The sequence below is a fragment of the Chionomys nivalis genome, chromosome 3, assembly GCF_950005125.1.
Source record: "Chionomys nivalis chromosome 3, mChiNiv1.1, whole genome shotgun sequence".
Classification (NCBI taxonomy): domain Eukaryota; kingdom Metazoa; phylum Chordata; class Mammalia; order Rodentia; family Cricetidae; genus Chionomys; species Chionomys nivalis.
This window is the reverse complement of record NC_080088.1, coordinates 9710130-9728021: the sequence shown is the minus strand read 5'-3', so window position 1 is coordinate 9728021 and position 17892 is coordinate 9710130. Positions and strand designations below refer to the sequence as shown.

Here is a 17892-nt window from a genome sequence, read left to right as displayed (position 1 = left end):
CTGACTATTATAAATAATTATCTAGGGCTGGAGAGATGGCTCAGAGCTTAAAAGCACTGACTACTCTTCCAGAGGTCCTGAGTTCAATTCCCAGCAATCACATGCTGGCTCACAGCCATCTATAATGAGATCTGGTGCCCTCTTCTGGCATACAAGCATACATGGAAAAAATGTTGTATACACAATAAATAAATCTTTAAAAAATAAATAACTATTAATCTGTAATTTTTAATATACATTACAATTTTAAATGAGCTTTATAAGCATAATATCTTAAATAAGAATAGACATATACATATAACAAAATTGATCTTAAATCTGTACCAATAAACCATAGTCCATACCAATGTAAAGTATTCATTTCTATATCATATTTCTCCTTTCTAGAAAGAGATTATTGTGACCATTAACCACTTATAATCAATTCCCTTTAAATAAAAACAAATGTCCATAAATAATCATTTTGAAAATTTGGGTGTTGTTTTATTTAAACTTTTTTCTGCCATTTGTTGGACAAAGTATATTTAGGGTAAATGGAGACATTTTAGGGGTTCTTGTTTTATCAAACCACACTAGCCTGGAAGGAATCCACAGGTTCCCAACCTCTGTGAAAACAGAAGCAGAATTTCTTTTCCAAAGTAACATAATCTTAGACTCAAATTTTGAAGTCACAATACCTTTATGTTTTTTTAGCTTAGCAGTCCCCACAATCAGACGTTTCTCTGGAAGCAAACACAATAGTATACATAATCTAGACTATATATACTTTTACTGACTTTTAATATTCTTTTTACTGTTTTATTCAAAGACTTTTATTTGTTTTATTTTAAAAACTATTCTTTTAAAACTGTCTATACCTATTCTTAAGCCTACGTATATTTTTTAAACACACTACGACTTATTTAGAGGTTGACTTTTGTTTGAATCTGTTTTTATTTTGTACATGTAATCCTTTTGGGATCACTGTTGTAAACTATTAAGCAGGAATGTCTAGAACAAGAGTGGCCACTTTAGCTGTTGGTTCCACCCTGCTTGGCTTTTCAATATGGCAGAGGTAAGTTTACTGACAGATCTGGGAGTCATGATTGCCATCCCAACTCTGGGAAGTAGTTGGCTCTCACTACCACCAAGTAACTTGTAGCAAGCTGCCAACAAAACCCATTCAAGTGCTTCACAGCAGGACTGTTCAAAAAAAAAATTCTTTTTGCAGCCAGCAAGAACCAGGATGTCATTTTTAAAAAAGAGCCAGGCATCTGTTTGTCACCAACAAACAGAGAGCTTATCTGGAAAAAAATGAAGCTACCAAGAAGCTGCACTTGGCTCCTGTTTGTGGGTCTAGAAACCTTCTTTTCTTTTTTTCTTTTTTTTAAGCTTTTTTAGATCTTATGTGAATCTATGCCCGACAATGGGTACCATTTTAAAGTAGAGACTATGCTTTCGTTTCTTGGCTACCCAGACCTGAATAATCACACAAAACAATATTAATTACAACAGTGTTTGACCAAAGGCTTAGGCATACTTTTAACTACCTCTTACATCTTAAATTAACTCATTTTTATTATTTTATATTTTGCCACAAGGCTCATTGTTTGTTACCTCATATCTTGCTTCTTGGGTGACTACATGATATCTGCCTGAGTTGCACATTATTATTTTTTGCATTCAGTTAAGTTTCCCTGCCTATCTATATTCTATACTGCCATAGTCCAAAGCAGATTTTTTATTAACCAATGGAAATAAAACGTATTCAGTGCACACAGAGGGGAAGCTCACATCAGGTTAAGACCTTCTAAGTAACCCTTACAGGTCTAACCTCTAAGCAAATCACTAGCTTCACTGTTTTGAGAAAAATACTCCTATTTGGAATCTTCTAAACAGTTGTTACTTATTTTTCCTTCAGTTGCAATCTACTGGCAAAAAAAAATGGCATGGAAAATATATAGAGCTTAGTGAATGATCTATTTGGTAAATTAATGGAATTAGTGGAATAAAATCGTTAGGCCATTCAGTGAAAAATTGTGCTTATACAATGTGAATTAACTTTAGGGAAATAACATAATTTATACTCATACATCTTATTCACAAATAGCTGAAGAAAAACAAATAAATATTAGCTTAAATATCATACATTCTGGCTTCAAAATACATTGTTAGTTTCTTGGTTTAATCCAGGGAAGCATGTGTGTGTTTCTTACTTTGTTCTGGGAAGCTATGTTCAGTCTTGCTAGGCCTCTTAGAGAAACTTTGCGAAATCTGACAGATTGATGTGTCTATTTTAGACTTTCAATATTTTCTCTCTCTAAAACTTCTGGTTTCTGTCTCTATATTACAAAGCAGACTCTCTGTGAATAATGTCAAGAGAAGCATGCATTATATTTCCTTTAAATATAGAACATTTATGTGGAAAATACAAGTGGGAAAATTTGGTCATATGAACATTTTGTACAAAATCAAAAGTAGCTTTCCTGATTTAGTGTTGAGTGGGTGAAAGAAAAAATACCCTTTAATTTATTTAAGTATTTTACCTCTTACTAACTTTTGTATATGTATAAGGAGGAAGTCAATTATCCTTTGTAAGAATTACTTTTAGTTGAGGAACATAAACTTTCACCTTATGTGATCTAATACTTCTATTAAACATGGCTGGAAATAAAAGTACTCAAATGAAATCTCATATTTTTTGTTTGCTATTTCAAAGTAGACTTGTAAATTTCATTTTAGAATTTTATTTTGTGATTCATATTATTCATATATTTCATATAGAAAGTAGTGAACTGACATGATCAGTAGCATATTGATTATATTTATAGTTAGTTACAAAAATAATTATCTTTGTACACAGATAAAAAAACATAGCACAAAGAATTTCTCTATCCATCAATGTGTAGAGTCCCACAGGAATTATGACAAAGAAATCTGACAAACTGAACTAACTTCAAACAAGAAGAAATGAAAACCCAAGGGAGATCAGGAGTTCACAGTTGGTCCCAGCCCTGTAAGGACACCATCAAAGACTATGAAAGAGGGGGAATTTTGCAGGAAGCAAAGATATCAATGCAATGAGAAAGAATAAGGAGAATTTTGAAATTATGAATGAAAAGTTGACATACTGTGATGTGAGAAGTCCTTCTTTTTATGTGTTGCTTTTATTGGTTAATGAATAAACATTTTGGCTAGTGGCTTGCATAATAGAGCTAGGCATGGAAAACTAAACCAAATGCTGAGAGAAAGAAGTTGGAGTCAGGGAGACTGCGAGGGGAGAAAGACACAAACCACTAGGTAGGCCACGAGCCTCGTGGTAAAATACTAAATAATGGAAATGGGTTAATTTAATATGTAAGAGATTTCTAGGAATATGCATAAGCTAACAGGCCAAGCAGTGTTGTAATTAATACAGTTTCTGCGTGATTACTTTGGGAGTCTAGGCAGACTGGAACACACAATCAGACTCCTACTACAATATCAGAGGAGTATAAAGAGATTTGTAAACAACGCATTTAGAGAATTATACTGGAATGTGCATATCATAGCAAAAGTCAGCCCAGAGAGGCTATCTAGGGACACAGCATCTCTGTTTATATGTGACAGTCACCTCATACCTTACCAGGTTGTACTCCTTTGCTACTAAAATTGCTTTCTATTTGACCAGTCTCAACTTACTTTTTAATCTCTTTAAATATCTTCATATGTTTTATAAAACTAATTTTACCAGATGCCATATAAATTACATTTAGAACAATATTAAGTTATTTAATATCAAGATACTTGTTCCTGCCAACTTGTAATTTGCTATGATGTAAAAATACGTATCCATGTAGATACTAAAATCCTTGTATCACACATGACAGATAAGGTATTAGAAGACTTGGAAAGTTTCTTGGTTATTATTCAAGTATGTTCTCCCCCTGTTTCTGCTTAGTTAGGAACTAGTTCAGGACCAAGTGGGCAACATTTTAATGTGTATAATTACTATAAACAAGCCTTGCTTTCAGGAGAAGAGTCTAACTTATGTTAAGATAGTGAGTGCATCCTGGGTGCCAAATCGTCTAGCTGTAATTTATGTTAAGTCTTCCAAAAGAATAATAGTACAGTCAAATACAGTTATAGAAGGAAATCTAGCCGGGCGGTGGTGGCGCACGCCTTTAATCCCAGCACTTGGGAGGCAGAGGCAGGCGGATCTCTGTGAGTTCGAGACCAGCCTGGTCTACAGAGCTAGTTCCAGGACAGGCTCCAAAACCACAGAGAAACCCTGTCTTGAAAAACCAAAAAAAAAAAAAAAAAAAAAAAACCAAAAAAAAAAAAAAAAGAAGGAAATCTATTCTCTGCAGAGGGAAATTAATCTATCTTTGAGAAGCCAATCCCTGAGATACTAAGGGGGCCTTGTAGATAATCCAAACTTGACCAAGGGACACTATTTATCTACACACTTATTTATAACTGCTTCTCATTGCTGATCTTTTCAATCCGCATGTCATAAATTCATCTGGCTGCATAGTAGAGTTAGTTTATCGGAAAAATCAAGGCAGAACAAGAAATCAGACTGTAAGAACAGAAGCCCAGATCCTCATATGTGAGCAACCTTAACAGTCTTGAATAACCAGCTGAAGGAGAATATAAAACATCCCAGATAGGTTTAAAGATGAACTATGTTTAATGTGACTGTCTTTAAATAATGCAAAGAGAGAAATGTGTTTTCTGTGCCTGGAGCTTTATACTGAGCGCTGTGTTATAAACTCTGAATAACTGAACATGAGTTTCCAGCTGATGATGCGTGTAGATTCGTGTAAAGTGGAAACTGAACTGACAAGCTCCTTCAGGACGTGGGGGAGAGACTACTAGAATATTGACATGAGGAAATCAGGTAGAGAGACAGTGAGATAGATACATACAATGGAATCGACACAAAATGAAATCTTCATATTTCATTCCAATGCTTACTGGAGTATCTACTGTGAAAGAGAAAATAAAATATCAGGGGCACAAGATGATACTGCCAGGTAAGTTTATTCAGGCTTTTCCAGGAGTCTCTTGGAAGGAGAAAATTAAGAAAAAAAGAATTGAAGTAGGAAGAAAATCCATCATTTAGAAGTCGAAAACAAGAGTTACTTAGCGTGTAGACTGCCTTTTCATGATTCCCCGACTGTTATGTTTCTTGCTATTCTTTCTTTCTTTTTTTTTTTTTGCTTGTGATTGTTTATTTATTTATTATGTATACAGTGTTCTGCCTGCACATATCCCTGCAGGCCAGAAGAGGGCACCAGACCCCATTACAGATGGTTGTGAGCCACCATGTAGTTGCCGGGAATAGAACTCAGGACCTTTGGAAGAGCGGGCAATGCTCTTAACCTCTGAGCCATCTCTCCAGCCCTATTCTTTCTTTTAATTTAAATTTTTTATTGATTTTTGGAAATTTCATGCCATGCACCTCAGTTCTACCCATCTCCTGGTCCTTCCATAGCTCCCTTCACACCTGCAGCACTGCCCCCCCAGTGAAAGACTACAAAACAAAGCAACCAAGCAAACAAACAAACCTTTTATTTCTCCTTCTTTTCCACCTCTTCAGCATCTCTTATTCTCTCTCATGGCACTAGGGGCCTCAGTGTGTCATACAGCATATTATTTTTCTCTATCAGCTTTACTAACAAAAGTTCATTGTAACGAGTTACTGGTCTAGTTCAAAGCCGCTGGTTTCTGGTACACACCATCATTACCAGATCCTCACAGAACTACTCTGGGCTATCCCATGGAGGCCCCAAGTCTTGGAGATTTTGCTGGTATTTTTCCACAGAACCATGACCTTCACAAGCTCCAGCAGGTTCTAGCTGGGATAGATATTACAATGGGTCAACCCAAGGTCCAGTTGTGGGCCTGAGTGGTACCTAAGTTGATCAGGTCACCACTGGGGTTACACACCTCAGGCAAGGAGTCAGCTCGCCTGTGTCCATGTCCTCAGGGTAGGCTCACTGATGTCCGAGGTGAAGGTCAGAGCTGGCTTTCTTGCTGCAGTGTTCAGTGAAAGGCAAGGCCAGCTTTCTCTGGGCCAGCAAAGGGTAGGGATGGCTCAGCATTGTCCACTGATTTCATCTCACATGGTTCCTAAGGACTCCCAGAGTGACGTGGGCCACAAACCTCAACACAGACTGCTACTGCATCTGGACCACTAATCCAAACAAGGCCCTCAGCTGCAGCTCTGGACCAGAAGTCACCGGACATTGGGTAACAGTGCAGGAAACTCAGATCTGCATGCATCATGGCCCTTGGACACAAGCCAGGACTAAGATAGCTGACCTGACTCTGGGCATTCTCATGGCCTTCAGTGGCAAACAGAAGCCACATACATTCATTCAGACCATGGCCACTTTAAATCCATGAACTCAGACATGGCTCTTGACATCAGACTGGTCCTGGAAGACACCATGGCCCTGGATATCAACCCAGGCCACCCAGATCTGTTGACCCCTGCTGTGGCACAGCCCCAGACTCCAACAAGGCCACAGGCTGCTTCCAAGATCCTGGGTCTCTTTGTGAGCCCTAGTGACAACTTGAGTCACAGACTTCAACAAAGATGACTCCAGATACAGCTGGAACATGGACCAAGACATGGCCCTTGGTAATATCACAGCACAGACTTCAGCATATACCCTGGTAGCAAACAGACGTTCCCCATGAGCCTCACTGCCTTCATTTCTTCCTTTCTGCCTCTTTTCAGAGCATGAACCATTCTGCTTCTCTTTCTCTCCCATTTCTCTACCACATATTTGTTTATTGGGGCCCACCTGACCAGTAGCACAAGGGGAGCCCATGGATGTCTTCTGTCAGTCAGGGCCTTGAGGAACCCTGCTGGCCTGTAGCTCTCTAGTCTTGGTCTGAGCAGAACTGTATCAGGCGAGTGTGGATTTCTGTGCTACCTATTCTATAAGTCATACTTTTACTTAGTCTTCTGGAGGTGAGAAGCCCTGTATGACACATGAACCTATGAATGATAATGAAAAATAAAGGCAGTTACTAAATACACCTTTCAAAGAGCAAAGTGTCTGCCATGACCAACATATTTTAAAGATAAATAAATACTCATCGTATATCAAAAGTCTTCACAGTTCTCAATTCTAAAGTCAATATCTAAAATTTTTCTGATGCATAGGAACTCTTTGATTGGCAAAGCCAAAAGGAAGACAGAGCATATCATGAAATTTTCAGAGCTAAAACTGAATGAGCCTGAAGAGAGAACTGGTGTCTATTAGTGCTGATTGTATTCTGGAAAGCTGGTACAAACTGTGAAATGGACAGTACCAGATCTTTTCTCCTAAGACAATGTGATGATACATTCCTGCAAGCCTTGGGCTAGGGTTAATTGTTCAGTACATTGACATGCTATATATGTGCTTAGACTAAGATATCACACACACACACAAAAAAAAAACGCATTTTGCACATAAACACACATGTACACACATGGACAAACACACACGTACACACACACACACACACTACTTATTTACAATTCACATGAAACTACCAGTCAGTTATCCTGAATTAAGTTTCCTAACAAACATATGCCTATTCTCAACCAGAATTTAATGAGAATAAGTGGGTTAATCTTTATAAAGTCTTTAAATTGTTTATCTGTATATTTATTTCACAAATACGAGCATTTTATCTACATACATGGCTGTGTACCACATGCACGTCTGGTGTCAGCAGAAGCCAAAACAGCATGTTAATCTCTGGAAGTGGAGTTCTAGACAGTTTGAGTCACTATGTGGATGCTAGGAATTGAACCTGAGCCTTCTAAAAAAGCATCCAGTATTCTTAACAGTTGATCCATCTCTTCTGCCCCATGAAGCCTTTTAAACAAGAAAAAAAAATGTTCCTACAATATGAAACAAAAGGAATGCAATCTCAGTGTATTCTTAGAAGGAAGTTCTGACCCAAAAAGCAGGAGGAAGATAAGCATGGACAGCATACTAGAGGAGGGGTATTTCTGGCCAGATTGACAAATTGATTAATAGAAATAGTCATGATATTTCTGACAGAGGATAATTAATTGTTTTGCATATAATGAGAACATTATACATCCATAAATACTATGTATAATGAATTAAAGGGCTGTAATCACAAACAATTGGTAGATTTGCTAGTATGCAAATGGTAGAGTATAAATGGAGGAATGGTGATCTTATAGATTTCTTGACCTATAGTCAAGAGTACATAAATACAAAATCATGGAGATATAAATATTTATAAATATAACTCAGAAGTACTCACTTGTGTCAAGTTGTCCCCACACAAGTGCTCCTGAGTTGTTTTCTTGTAGTCTTTTCAGGGTTGCCTACAAAGCCTTGCAGTTCCCCAGGGATTCCTCTGCCTGTGTGTCTTCCTTCTCCAGAAAGCCGATGTACACGACTGACTAACTGCTGATATCTTGATGTCTGCCAACTGGACTCCTGTCCCACAATGTTATGCAGATTGTTCATGAGTACACGGGCGACCAGACATCCTAAGTGCCATCATCTATGGTCAGACCAAGGACGATGCCACCCAAGAATTTTGATGTCTTATTGTCTCTGCCAGATTGCTTATACAAGACTTCTTCTCTTTGGTGAATGTGGGGGCATTGCCTGTCTTTAGACCTAGAAGTTTCTATTCACTGGGCTGTGGCTCCACAGGATTCTGGTATTTGAGTAATGGAATCAGTAGTTTACTTTATCTGAACTATGGATTCTGTTTCTGTCACTCATCTTCTTTGCTTATTATAATTTGCAGCCATCTTGAGACCAATCAGTCTATGATCTCACTTCTAGTGGTGTACACACTAGTATCCAGATCTTACATAGAAATATCAACAATTTTATTTTCATTTGTTTATAGCCAAATAGCTGAAAGGCAATAATAAGTTCATTTTCACTAAATGAAGTACATACTCATTCTACGACCCCCAAAACATCATTGTTCAGAATATAAAACTAAGTGCTGAAGAAAATTAGATGACAGGTCTAAAGATGTAGGGGCAGGAAGAGCAAGGTTTCATGGCCTGTATGGGCTACATTGAAAGACCATGTCTCAAAATAACAATATCAACAGCAGCACCAATAAAGAAAATAGTATAAATAGAGAAAAGAAAATTAAAATGTACATGCATGTGTACATTATTAAATTTTTTTGTAATGCAAACTTGATAATTACAAACTTTGAGGAGTCTAAATTGGTATTTTGTTTTGTCTCTAATTTTTTTTCTACTTTTATAAGGTTTTCACCTTTATCTTTTTTCCATGGCTTAAGGATCCTTGTTGAAGAGGACTGGACAGATTATGGAGGCCAAAAACTGTGGATACGGAAAAAGAAACACTATTATTTCAGAAACAGCAGGACAATTGCATAGTGATAGCAGACACATAAAAAAGACTGCACAGACTCCAGAAAGGAAGTTCTAACATTGTGCAGGAAGGTAGCTATGGAAGCCCACCACGGTTGAGAAGTTCCTGGAAATTAAAAGTGTCTGGAAGAGAGAGAGTCAATTTTCATTAAGAGTATAGCCCATGATAAATCTGTCATGCTCCAATGGAAAGGCATACATTCCAAGAATTTATGGGCAACACCAGTTGGCCTTTTTGGCTTTTAAAATAAAAAGGATGCAGTATTAGGTGGGAAGGGAAGGTATGTGTGTCTGAATGGAGCAAAAGGAAGGGGCACATATGATAAAAATATATTTATGAAATTCTCAAAAAGCCAATATAAAACAGAACTGCCAAAAATTGTGCATAGCATTTCAATAGCTAAAAAGTAACAAGTCGCCGGGCGGTGGTGGCGCACGCCTTTAATCCCAGCACTTGGGAGGCAGAGGCAGGCGGATCTCTGTGAGTTCGAGACCAGCCTGGTCTACAAGAGCTAGTTCCAGGACAGGCTCCAAAACCACAGAGAAACCCTGTCTCGAAAAACCAAAAAAAAAAAAAAAAAAAAAAAAAGTAACAAGTCTTTATTTTTTTAGTTTAAGGATTCATATAAAATTTATTTTACTTTAGTACTATACACATGTGTGTCTCTATGTGCACACGCATACTGTTGTCCTCACAGCTGGAGCTGCAGAGGGTTGGGAGGCATTTGAGTACTGGCAACTGAATTTGGGTCTTATTCTAGAGCAGAAAACCTCTCAACTGTGAAGTCACATTCTCCAGCTTTGGTATCCAAGACTGTTAAAATAATATTCACATTTATATCACTCTTCATAGACCAAAAAGTGGGTAAATGTGTGTGAAACCCAGAAAGAAGTAATTATGTTAAACAAAAATTCTGTTTTTACAAAGAATGAAAAAAAATCTCATCATGGTATTATATTTTCCCAGGGGGAGGGAAAATATTATTAGCTTCAAGTTTTATTTATTTAGTTAACCTGATGTTGCATTACAAAAATAAATAAGTTCTTAAAGCACATTGAACATTTGTCTGGGGATTATTCTTATAATATATAAGAAAGAAGCCAGTAAATTCCTTATATAAGAATTTTGGATCAAAATTAATGATAATTTAATTGTACTCTCTCTAGTCACCTAAACAATGTGTCTGAGAATTGCAAATGCTATATCAACAAATATGTGCAACTTAAATTTCTACAAGAAAATGAGAGTGAGCAAATACAGACATCACCCTTGGTAATATGCCTATGATTACTCTTATCCCAGTTTATTAAATCACAAGTGCACTCCTCTGAAAATACAGTCCATCAGTTGCAAATAACCATTGGTAATTGATCAAACATTGACCAAAATGCAAGAGAGACCAAAGCGTGAGATAATGTAAACAGGCTTTGATCACTGATTAGTCATTCAGCACCAATTGCCATCCCTGAAAGCATGCATGTAAGTAAATTTATACATTCTGAGATTAAATTTAAGAATATATATGTGCAGTCATATACATCTATGTATATAACAGAAATTAATGGAATAAGACATGAATTTGAAATATGGCAAGGCAGGGTACATGGGAAGGTTTGGAAGGAGGACAAGTAAGAAAGAAGTTAGGTAATCATTTTATAATCTCAAAAATAAAAGCAAAAAGTCCTAAAGAAAAATGTTGTGTATTGAAAAGACACGGGAATGATTATGCTAGTCATGAGAGACATAGGTGACTTAGAGATCATAAAGTTAATCCTGCAGTAATCATGAGGCCCTTGAGACTGAGAAACTTCTATGTTTGGACATGAAGAAAGCTAAGAATAACCATTCTGGTTCCTAAATTTCATTCTTGACATGGTTTTGTTAATGCAATTGAGCCTATCTCCCTTCTCCCCATTTTTTCTTATTTTCTTCTCAATCATCATCTCCCCCAACAACAGCAATAATCAATCCACAGTGACCATTTCTACACTTTTACCGAAAATATAAAAGGACTGAAATTATGAGAAAATTCCATTTAACTTTCCCCAAGAGAAATTGAAACAACAGCACCGGGAACCTCCCTGTGACCTAAAATTTATTTTGTTCTTAACATATATGGTTTACAAAAAGATATGTTATCTCTGTGGGTGGTAATATATTGTGAACATTTTCAAAGCAATCTTGAAAATATGGCATAAATGTTAAGGAATACATTTTGTCTCAACCGGAGTGATCCCTGATGGTTAAACTTACACCAGACGTTAGAGTGGTTTGTTGGCCTATGGAAAACTCTAGTGAGAAAAATCAAATTTCTTTGGAGAAGTAGATGGAACAGTAATCACATAGTACCATAATAAAGTCCTCATAGACAAATGATAATTATAGCACTGTGAACAATGGATATGTATCATCTCAATTGATACTACAGTTAAATGCCACACTATCATATGCAATTTTAATGAAATCATCATCTTATCATGATACCTGACATTCTATTTTCACACAAGGATCTCTTGAGAAATAGCTAACCCTAGCCTTGTTCCAACTATTTAAACTCCATTATAGTCTATATTTTATTCTACAGACGAAATCCAGGGTCATATATATGATCAGATACCTCTACACTACTGAGATGTACTCTTAGCTCTTAGATCTCAAGGTTTAGCATTACTTTAACTTCACCAGGATGAAGATATGTTTCTCTTTATAAATTATGAATCTGGGTGCTCAGATTTAGAAAAATGCAGCCTTGCTGCAACCAGACACTCCACCTCCAATAGGTCCTCTCTCTACCAGGCCTCCAACTTTCTCCCATCTTCTCTACCATTTATCCCGCCTACTAGTTCTGTGAATCTCAAACCCAGTAGCTCAGGTCTTAAACTGCTATTACCCAGACAGCAGTGATTCCAGGAATGGTTAATCCTCTTGTTCCTGGGCAACCTGCAGCAACTTCTAGGGAACAATGCATGTACTCCAATTTCTGGGAAATGGCTTGATTCATTTCTATTCAAGGGATTTCACAATTTCTATTTGTGCATTCTTGTCACATTAGAGATTATAGATAACAGCTTTACTCCCCCTGAACTGAACTCCCATATTTTGCATTAGTCATGCTTCAGTAACACATTGTCAAATTTCTTATCAGTGCCAGTCAGTATTCCAAACAGCATTCATCTAATGCTGCTGTAGAGAATGCATACGAGCAAATGTTTTACTATTTTCCAAGAAAATATGTTCATTCACATATTAGTCTAAAATGACAAAATTAAAACATTTTAAAATGTACCTCATGTTTTTTTGAACACACCACTTAGCAGCATTAGTATTATTTAAGTAAATAATTATTGAATCACAAGAATATCAAGCCTGTGATGAGCCATTCTCAGCATAGAAGAACATTTCAGTTGACCTTCATGGTGCCTGCCTATCATTATGACACAGAGAGACTGAGGCAGGAAGATCATGAGTTCCAGACCATCTTTTATGTATTGAATTTAAAGCAATTATGGGCTACTTGGTGAGATATTATTTCAGAATAAACAAAAAGAAACAACCTCATGAGGTACTGTCTATCTTCAAAGTCATTTTAATCAAAATAGAGATCTTCAAATTCTGTTTTTAAAAATAAAGTGGAGAGAGATAGGGTTCAACATCCAATGTTGAATTCTGTCCTGCAGATGCACCTGCGCACATACCCACAAATATACCACATGAACTTCCCTTCAAGGGGCCTCCCATGCACAAAAAAAGACTGCATAGTAGTTGACTGTGAGGGCAGGGGTCACTGAGATAGAAGCATAAGGGAATAAAGGTCTTAGGTGAGGTTCTGTATCTTGACAGACAAATGCATACAGTTTTCAATATTGTCAAATCTTGCTCCTTAAAACCAGATTTATTCTGTTACATCTATGGGGTGTTTTTTTTTTTCCCTGAATGTGACCTTTAAGACTTTAGGGTTTCATTTTATGTAATCTCTTTCAGCACCAGTAACTTACCTTAACTATTTGCTTGGTACTTGATTCTTCTAGTAGAGTCTTTGTCTAACTAGCATAGAGATGCCACATTTTCCTACACTATTCTTCATTTCATAGAGAGAGGAGTGGGTGTCATTTACAGAAATATGTCTAAATCACTTGTATGAAAGAGAACCCATATAATGGTAAAGTTCCCATGCTGAGGTGAAAATGAGGGTGTGTCTTTATTGTACCTTACCAAATGTTTTTTTGGGGGGCGGGGGAATTAGAAGCATTTTAGATTTCAAAAATTCTCAGATCTCAAAGTATTTACGTATACAATATAAGAATATCTTGGGAAATTCCCAGCTGAAGCATGAAATTTAATTATGTTCCTATTTGCCTTATATATATATACAGATTGAGGGTAACTTTTATGCAACATTTTTAGGTCATTTGTATATCGACTGTAGGTTCGGGGACATCATGGTGACACTGAGAAGTATCAGGAGTGAAATTCAGAGTAGTGATGGCTAATTTGTGTAATAATAATGGTAGTGGTGGTGGGGTGGTGGTACTGGAAGTAGTTTAAAGGCATACCTAGCACAAAGTGCAAATAGTTTAGCATGATGGTGGGAGAGGACAAAGAGCGTTGGTAGTCACTGATGACCTAACCTCAACAGGTGGAAAGAGTAGAAGAGCAAGGTCTGGAAATTATTCATGAGAGGATTTCTGGAAACTGGTCACAGTAATTCTTGGAAACCTGCACAGAATACCAGTCGGCTAACAGATAGCCATTAGCCTTGGCAGTTGATTATAACTGAGAGCAGCCAATGCTTTGTTTGTGAGCCTCCGTGTTCAAAATCTTTGGCCGTGCCTGTGTGTGTGTCCGTGCGCATTAGGAGGATGCTGGAAGAGTAGAAGCGACCAGCTACAATCCTGAAAATGGCTGGCCTGCTTCCTATGAACTGCAAAAGGTGGAATTAACTTACAAATTAGCAGACCGCAGTTCGCTGTCATGCATTTAATTGCTGGGATAGAAAGGGACTAAGTTCTGTATGCTAGGACTTTAGTCCTACAGAACTGAAAGATAATCACATTGCTGATACTAGTTTGGTCCAATTTGTGGTGGCAGCGATAACATCCTAAGATATGGCTGTTGTGTCCTGACTGGTACAACAGTCTTCTACACTCGTAAACAAAACAAACAAGCAAAAGTCTCACAGGCCCATACTACATTGGACAGTGCCACCCTACCTAAGCTGTGAACCTCTGTAATGACCCAGCTGGCTCACTACTGAAGGAAGATGCTTCAAAGCAGCATGAAGGGAAATTGTACCATATATCACTTGCCCATGAGGAAACAAAGATTTTAAAATTTCAGTGTGCACTTCTGAATATATCGTAAGAAAATCTCTCATTTTCTATAATGACTATATTCTAATAATATTTTAAAAGTTCAAAGCAGGAGTTTTACTGAATGCATATCCCTTTTATATTTTCTTAATAAAATGATTATAATTCAAAGATTGTGCATTATGGACTCCCTATACTATTCTTCTGAAATGCAGAAAGCCACACCCGTGTCTGAAATCTTGGGACAATATCCAATTAACCTCAGCCTGGCCAGGAAGCACAAGAGCCTTTCTCCAAACCTTGCAGCTGCCTGTGCTTTGAGGAAGGGAACCTGACGATTTCTCTTCGGTAATGATTATAAATGTAGAGTGGTAAAATCATGAAAACCTAGAGACATTATGCAAAGGACTGAGTAACTATTTCCCATCACAACTTTCATGATAATAGTCGTAAATTCTTTCCCCAATCTTACCTCATTTTCCCCTGCAACTATTTAGGCACCATAACTAATTTGCCAAAAATCGTCATGAAGGAAGGAAGGGGAGGAGGTCATAGTGGAAGGAAAGTGTCAGTTGTGGAATAAAGGACGTCAGAGAAAAGGTCCTAGGTGGATCAAATCAGTGGACCCCCAAGCAAAACACTACAATAACCCTAAGTGAATCGTTTAACATTGATGTAATTCTTCTGTTTCTGTTTCTGCCACTGCAGAATAAGCTCATGGAATACAGGGAACTCTGACTGCCACTGTTTTCATAGTTTACACTCAGTTGCTACACCAGCAAAGAGGAAGGGAAATGATGAAATGGATGGGACATACACATAAGATTAGCATTTGACCGGTGTCCAATACTCTGCACTCTGCGCCTATTTTCAGAGAATGTTCAATGATCTCAAAGAACAAGGCTAGGTAAAACATGTGAATGTTGTTTGATATGAATATTGATTCCTTATATTAATTACAAAGCTAATATTTTTGCTATACTTGATGTGATTTTTATTTCTTTCTTCTAAGTATAGATGGCATAATTCCATATTATTCAAGTGTTTTAAAGGGATCATTAAGTCATTTTCAATAATATTTAAAGATCTAGTGTTTTCTCTTAGATTTAATTAGCATAATTGCCAAGAACCCAGGTAGAACTTCACACCTGCTCGACCTAGCTATTTTTACATCTGTTGTCTTCCTGCTTATATAAATGGGAATAATTTTAACAGATTGAAAATATTAATTGGGCTATGGGGACTAAATTTTTTTTAAAAAGTGATACTCCTGCATGCTAACTTCGCAAAGTTGAGAATTATCATACAGATATTAATATCTACTCTTAATATCTTTCATGCATTGACCTTACCATGTAAACTTATATTTTTCTTGCATTCTTCAAATATCTAACCGATTCTGCCCTTTGAAATGCATGCTGTAGCCACTAATTTAACTAGGATTGTCAGTTCTTTGCATCTTTAGTTAGAGAAAAGCTTCATGTAAAAACTCAGAGTGCTCAGGAATATCTGCAGCAAGAAGGAATCATACTTAGAGAATAATGGCATTAGTGTGACAGCCCTCTTAGCCATCCAAACCTAATTTACCAAAGAAATCACAATCAATGTTAATTAAGGGATTGAATAATTTTTTCTTAAGCTTACACCAAATGTCTGACCCAAAAAAGAGAGCAACACCATGAAGAAAAACTATTTTGGCCCATGCTTAGAGGATCCATTTCAACATAGTTAGGAAAACATCACAGCAGCTGCCATGGCAGGCTGGTTGTTCACATCTTGGTGGTCCATGGAAATACACAGAACAGGACACACGACAAGGCAAGAAACCTCAAGTTCTTCCCTGCAAATAATCTCATTCTTCCAGTTAGATTCTACCATGTAAAGGTTCCACAAATTTCCAAAGTAATAACTTCATTGTGAAACCAACTGGAGAAAAGACAAGTCCTTAAATACTATTTGTCATCGAAACCATAATGCATTCGATTTACATAATAACATTAAACATGTATTTATGCAACAAGAAGAAGGTTTTATTAAGATAAAATTATTTGACTTCGTAATTTTAGGGGAATTGAACAATTATCAATTTTATCAGGAATGTAGTTAATTTTTTCCTTAGCCTTCAGTTTTACAGACACAAATTTTAGGATTAGAAAAGAAAGACAGCAGAAGACAAAAAAAATATCAATACTTCTTAAGGATGGAATGAAAAGACAATATTTTACTACAGAATCAGCATTTAGTATTGGCATTGGAAAGTCAACAGAATAATCAACAGAAGTCAGATGTATAGAATGGTTGGTAACAAGATGAATAGAAACCCCTAGAGGGAAAATAGAGTGGGCTACAGACAGAGGACCTGTAAAAACTGGTAGGAAAGTGATGGACCCTGTAATTCAGAGATCTGAAGCCACTGGATCCACAGCCCCCTGAGTAGCAGCTTCTAGATCCATAGCCCAGGGAACGGCAGCTGCTGGATCCAAAGCTCAGAGACCCAGCATATGTTCCCCGGCAAGGACTGCAAGGTGTGGAGCTCCTCGGGTAGTAGCAGGCTGTCTGGCAGGGCCTGGACACCACGCAGGATCTCTGGCAGCTGGTGGGCTCAATGCAGGTCTCCTGACAGTCGGTGTTGAGGGAGGATTCCACCTGGCATGGGCTGGACACCACACAGGACCTCTGGCAGCTGGTGGGCTCAATGCAGGTCTCCTGACATCTGGTGTTCAGAGAAGATCCCACCTGGCAGGGGCTGGGAGAGCAACTGCTAGTGGTGTAGACCAGGTTGCTGGGGTAGGAAGAGCTGCAAGAGGAACCTGAAGAGGGCAGGCAGCGCCTAAAGGAGCGGGAGGAGAAGTTTCCAGAGCAGCAGCTGTAGGCCATGTTGAGAGAAGATGTGAGCTCAGCTGGATGTACCTGAGAGGATTCTGAGTTTGGATGTCACCCTGTAGAGAGCTGGGTTTATATACTCTCAGGAACAGGTGTGGTATCCAACAGTCTCATCCTTGATGTATCTATGTGTTTCCTGGTTTACAAGAGTGGAACAGTAATCTCTGTAATTGTAGTTGCGTTTGAATAGTTTTCAGTACAGTATATTTATGAGTGTTGTAATAAAGGTCAAAGAGCTACTCCTATCTACAAAATGCTATGACTATTTTATATTAATGCCTGCCCCATCATAGCTATAGCAGCCCTTTCCAGTCCTCTACTATGGG

General features: G+C 37.6%; 1 protein-coding gene across 1 annotated transcript; it reads right to left on the bottom strand.

Annotated features, from left to right (window-relative positions):
• Nucleotides 1-16954: 16954 nt before the first annotated feature.
• On the bottom strand, nt 16955-17560 carry LOC130871986 (keratin-associated protein 13-2-like). The gene has a single exon (XM_057765771.1). It carries the CDS (start codon nt 17558-17560, stop codon nt 16955-16957), a length of 606 nt encoding a protein of 201 aa, XP_057621754.1.
• Nucleotides 17561-17892: the final 332 nt, after the last annotated feature.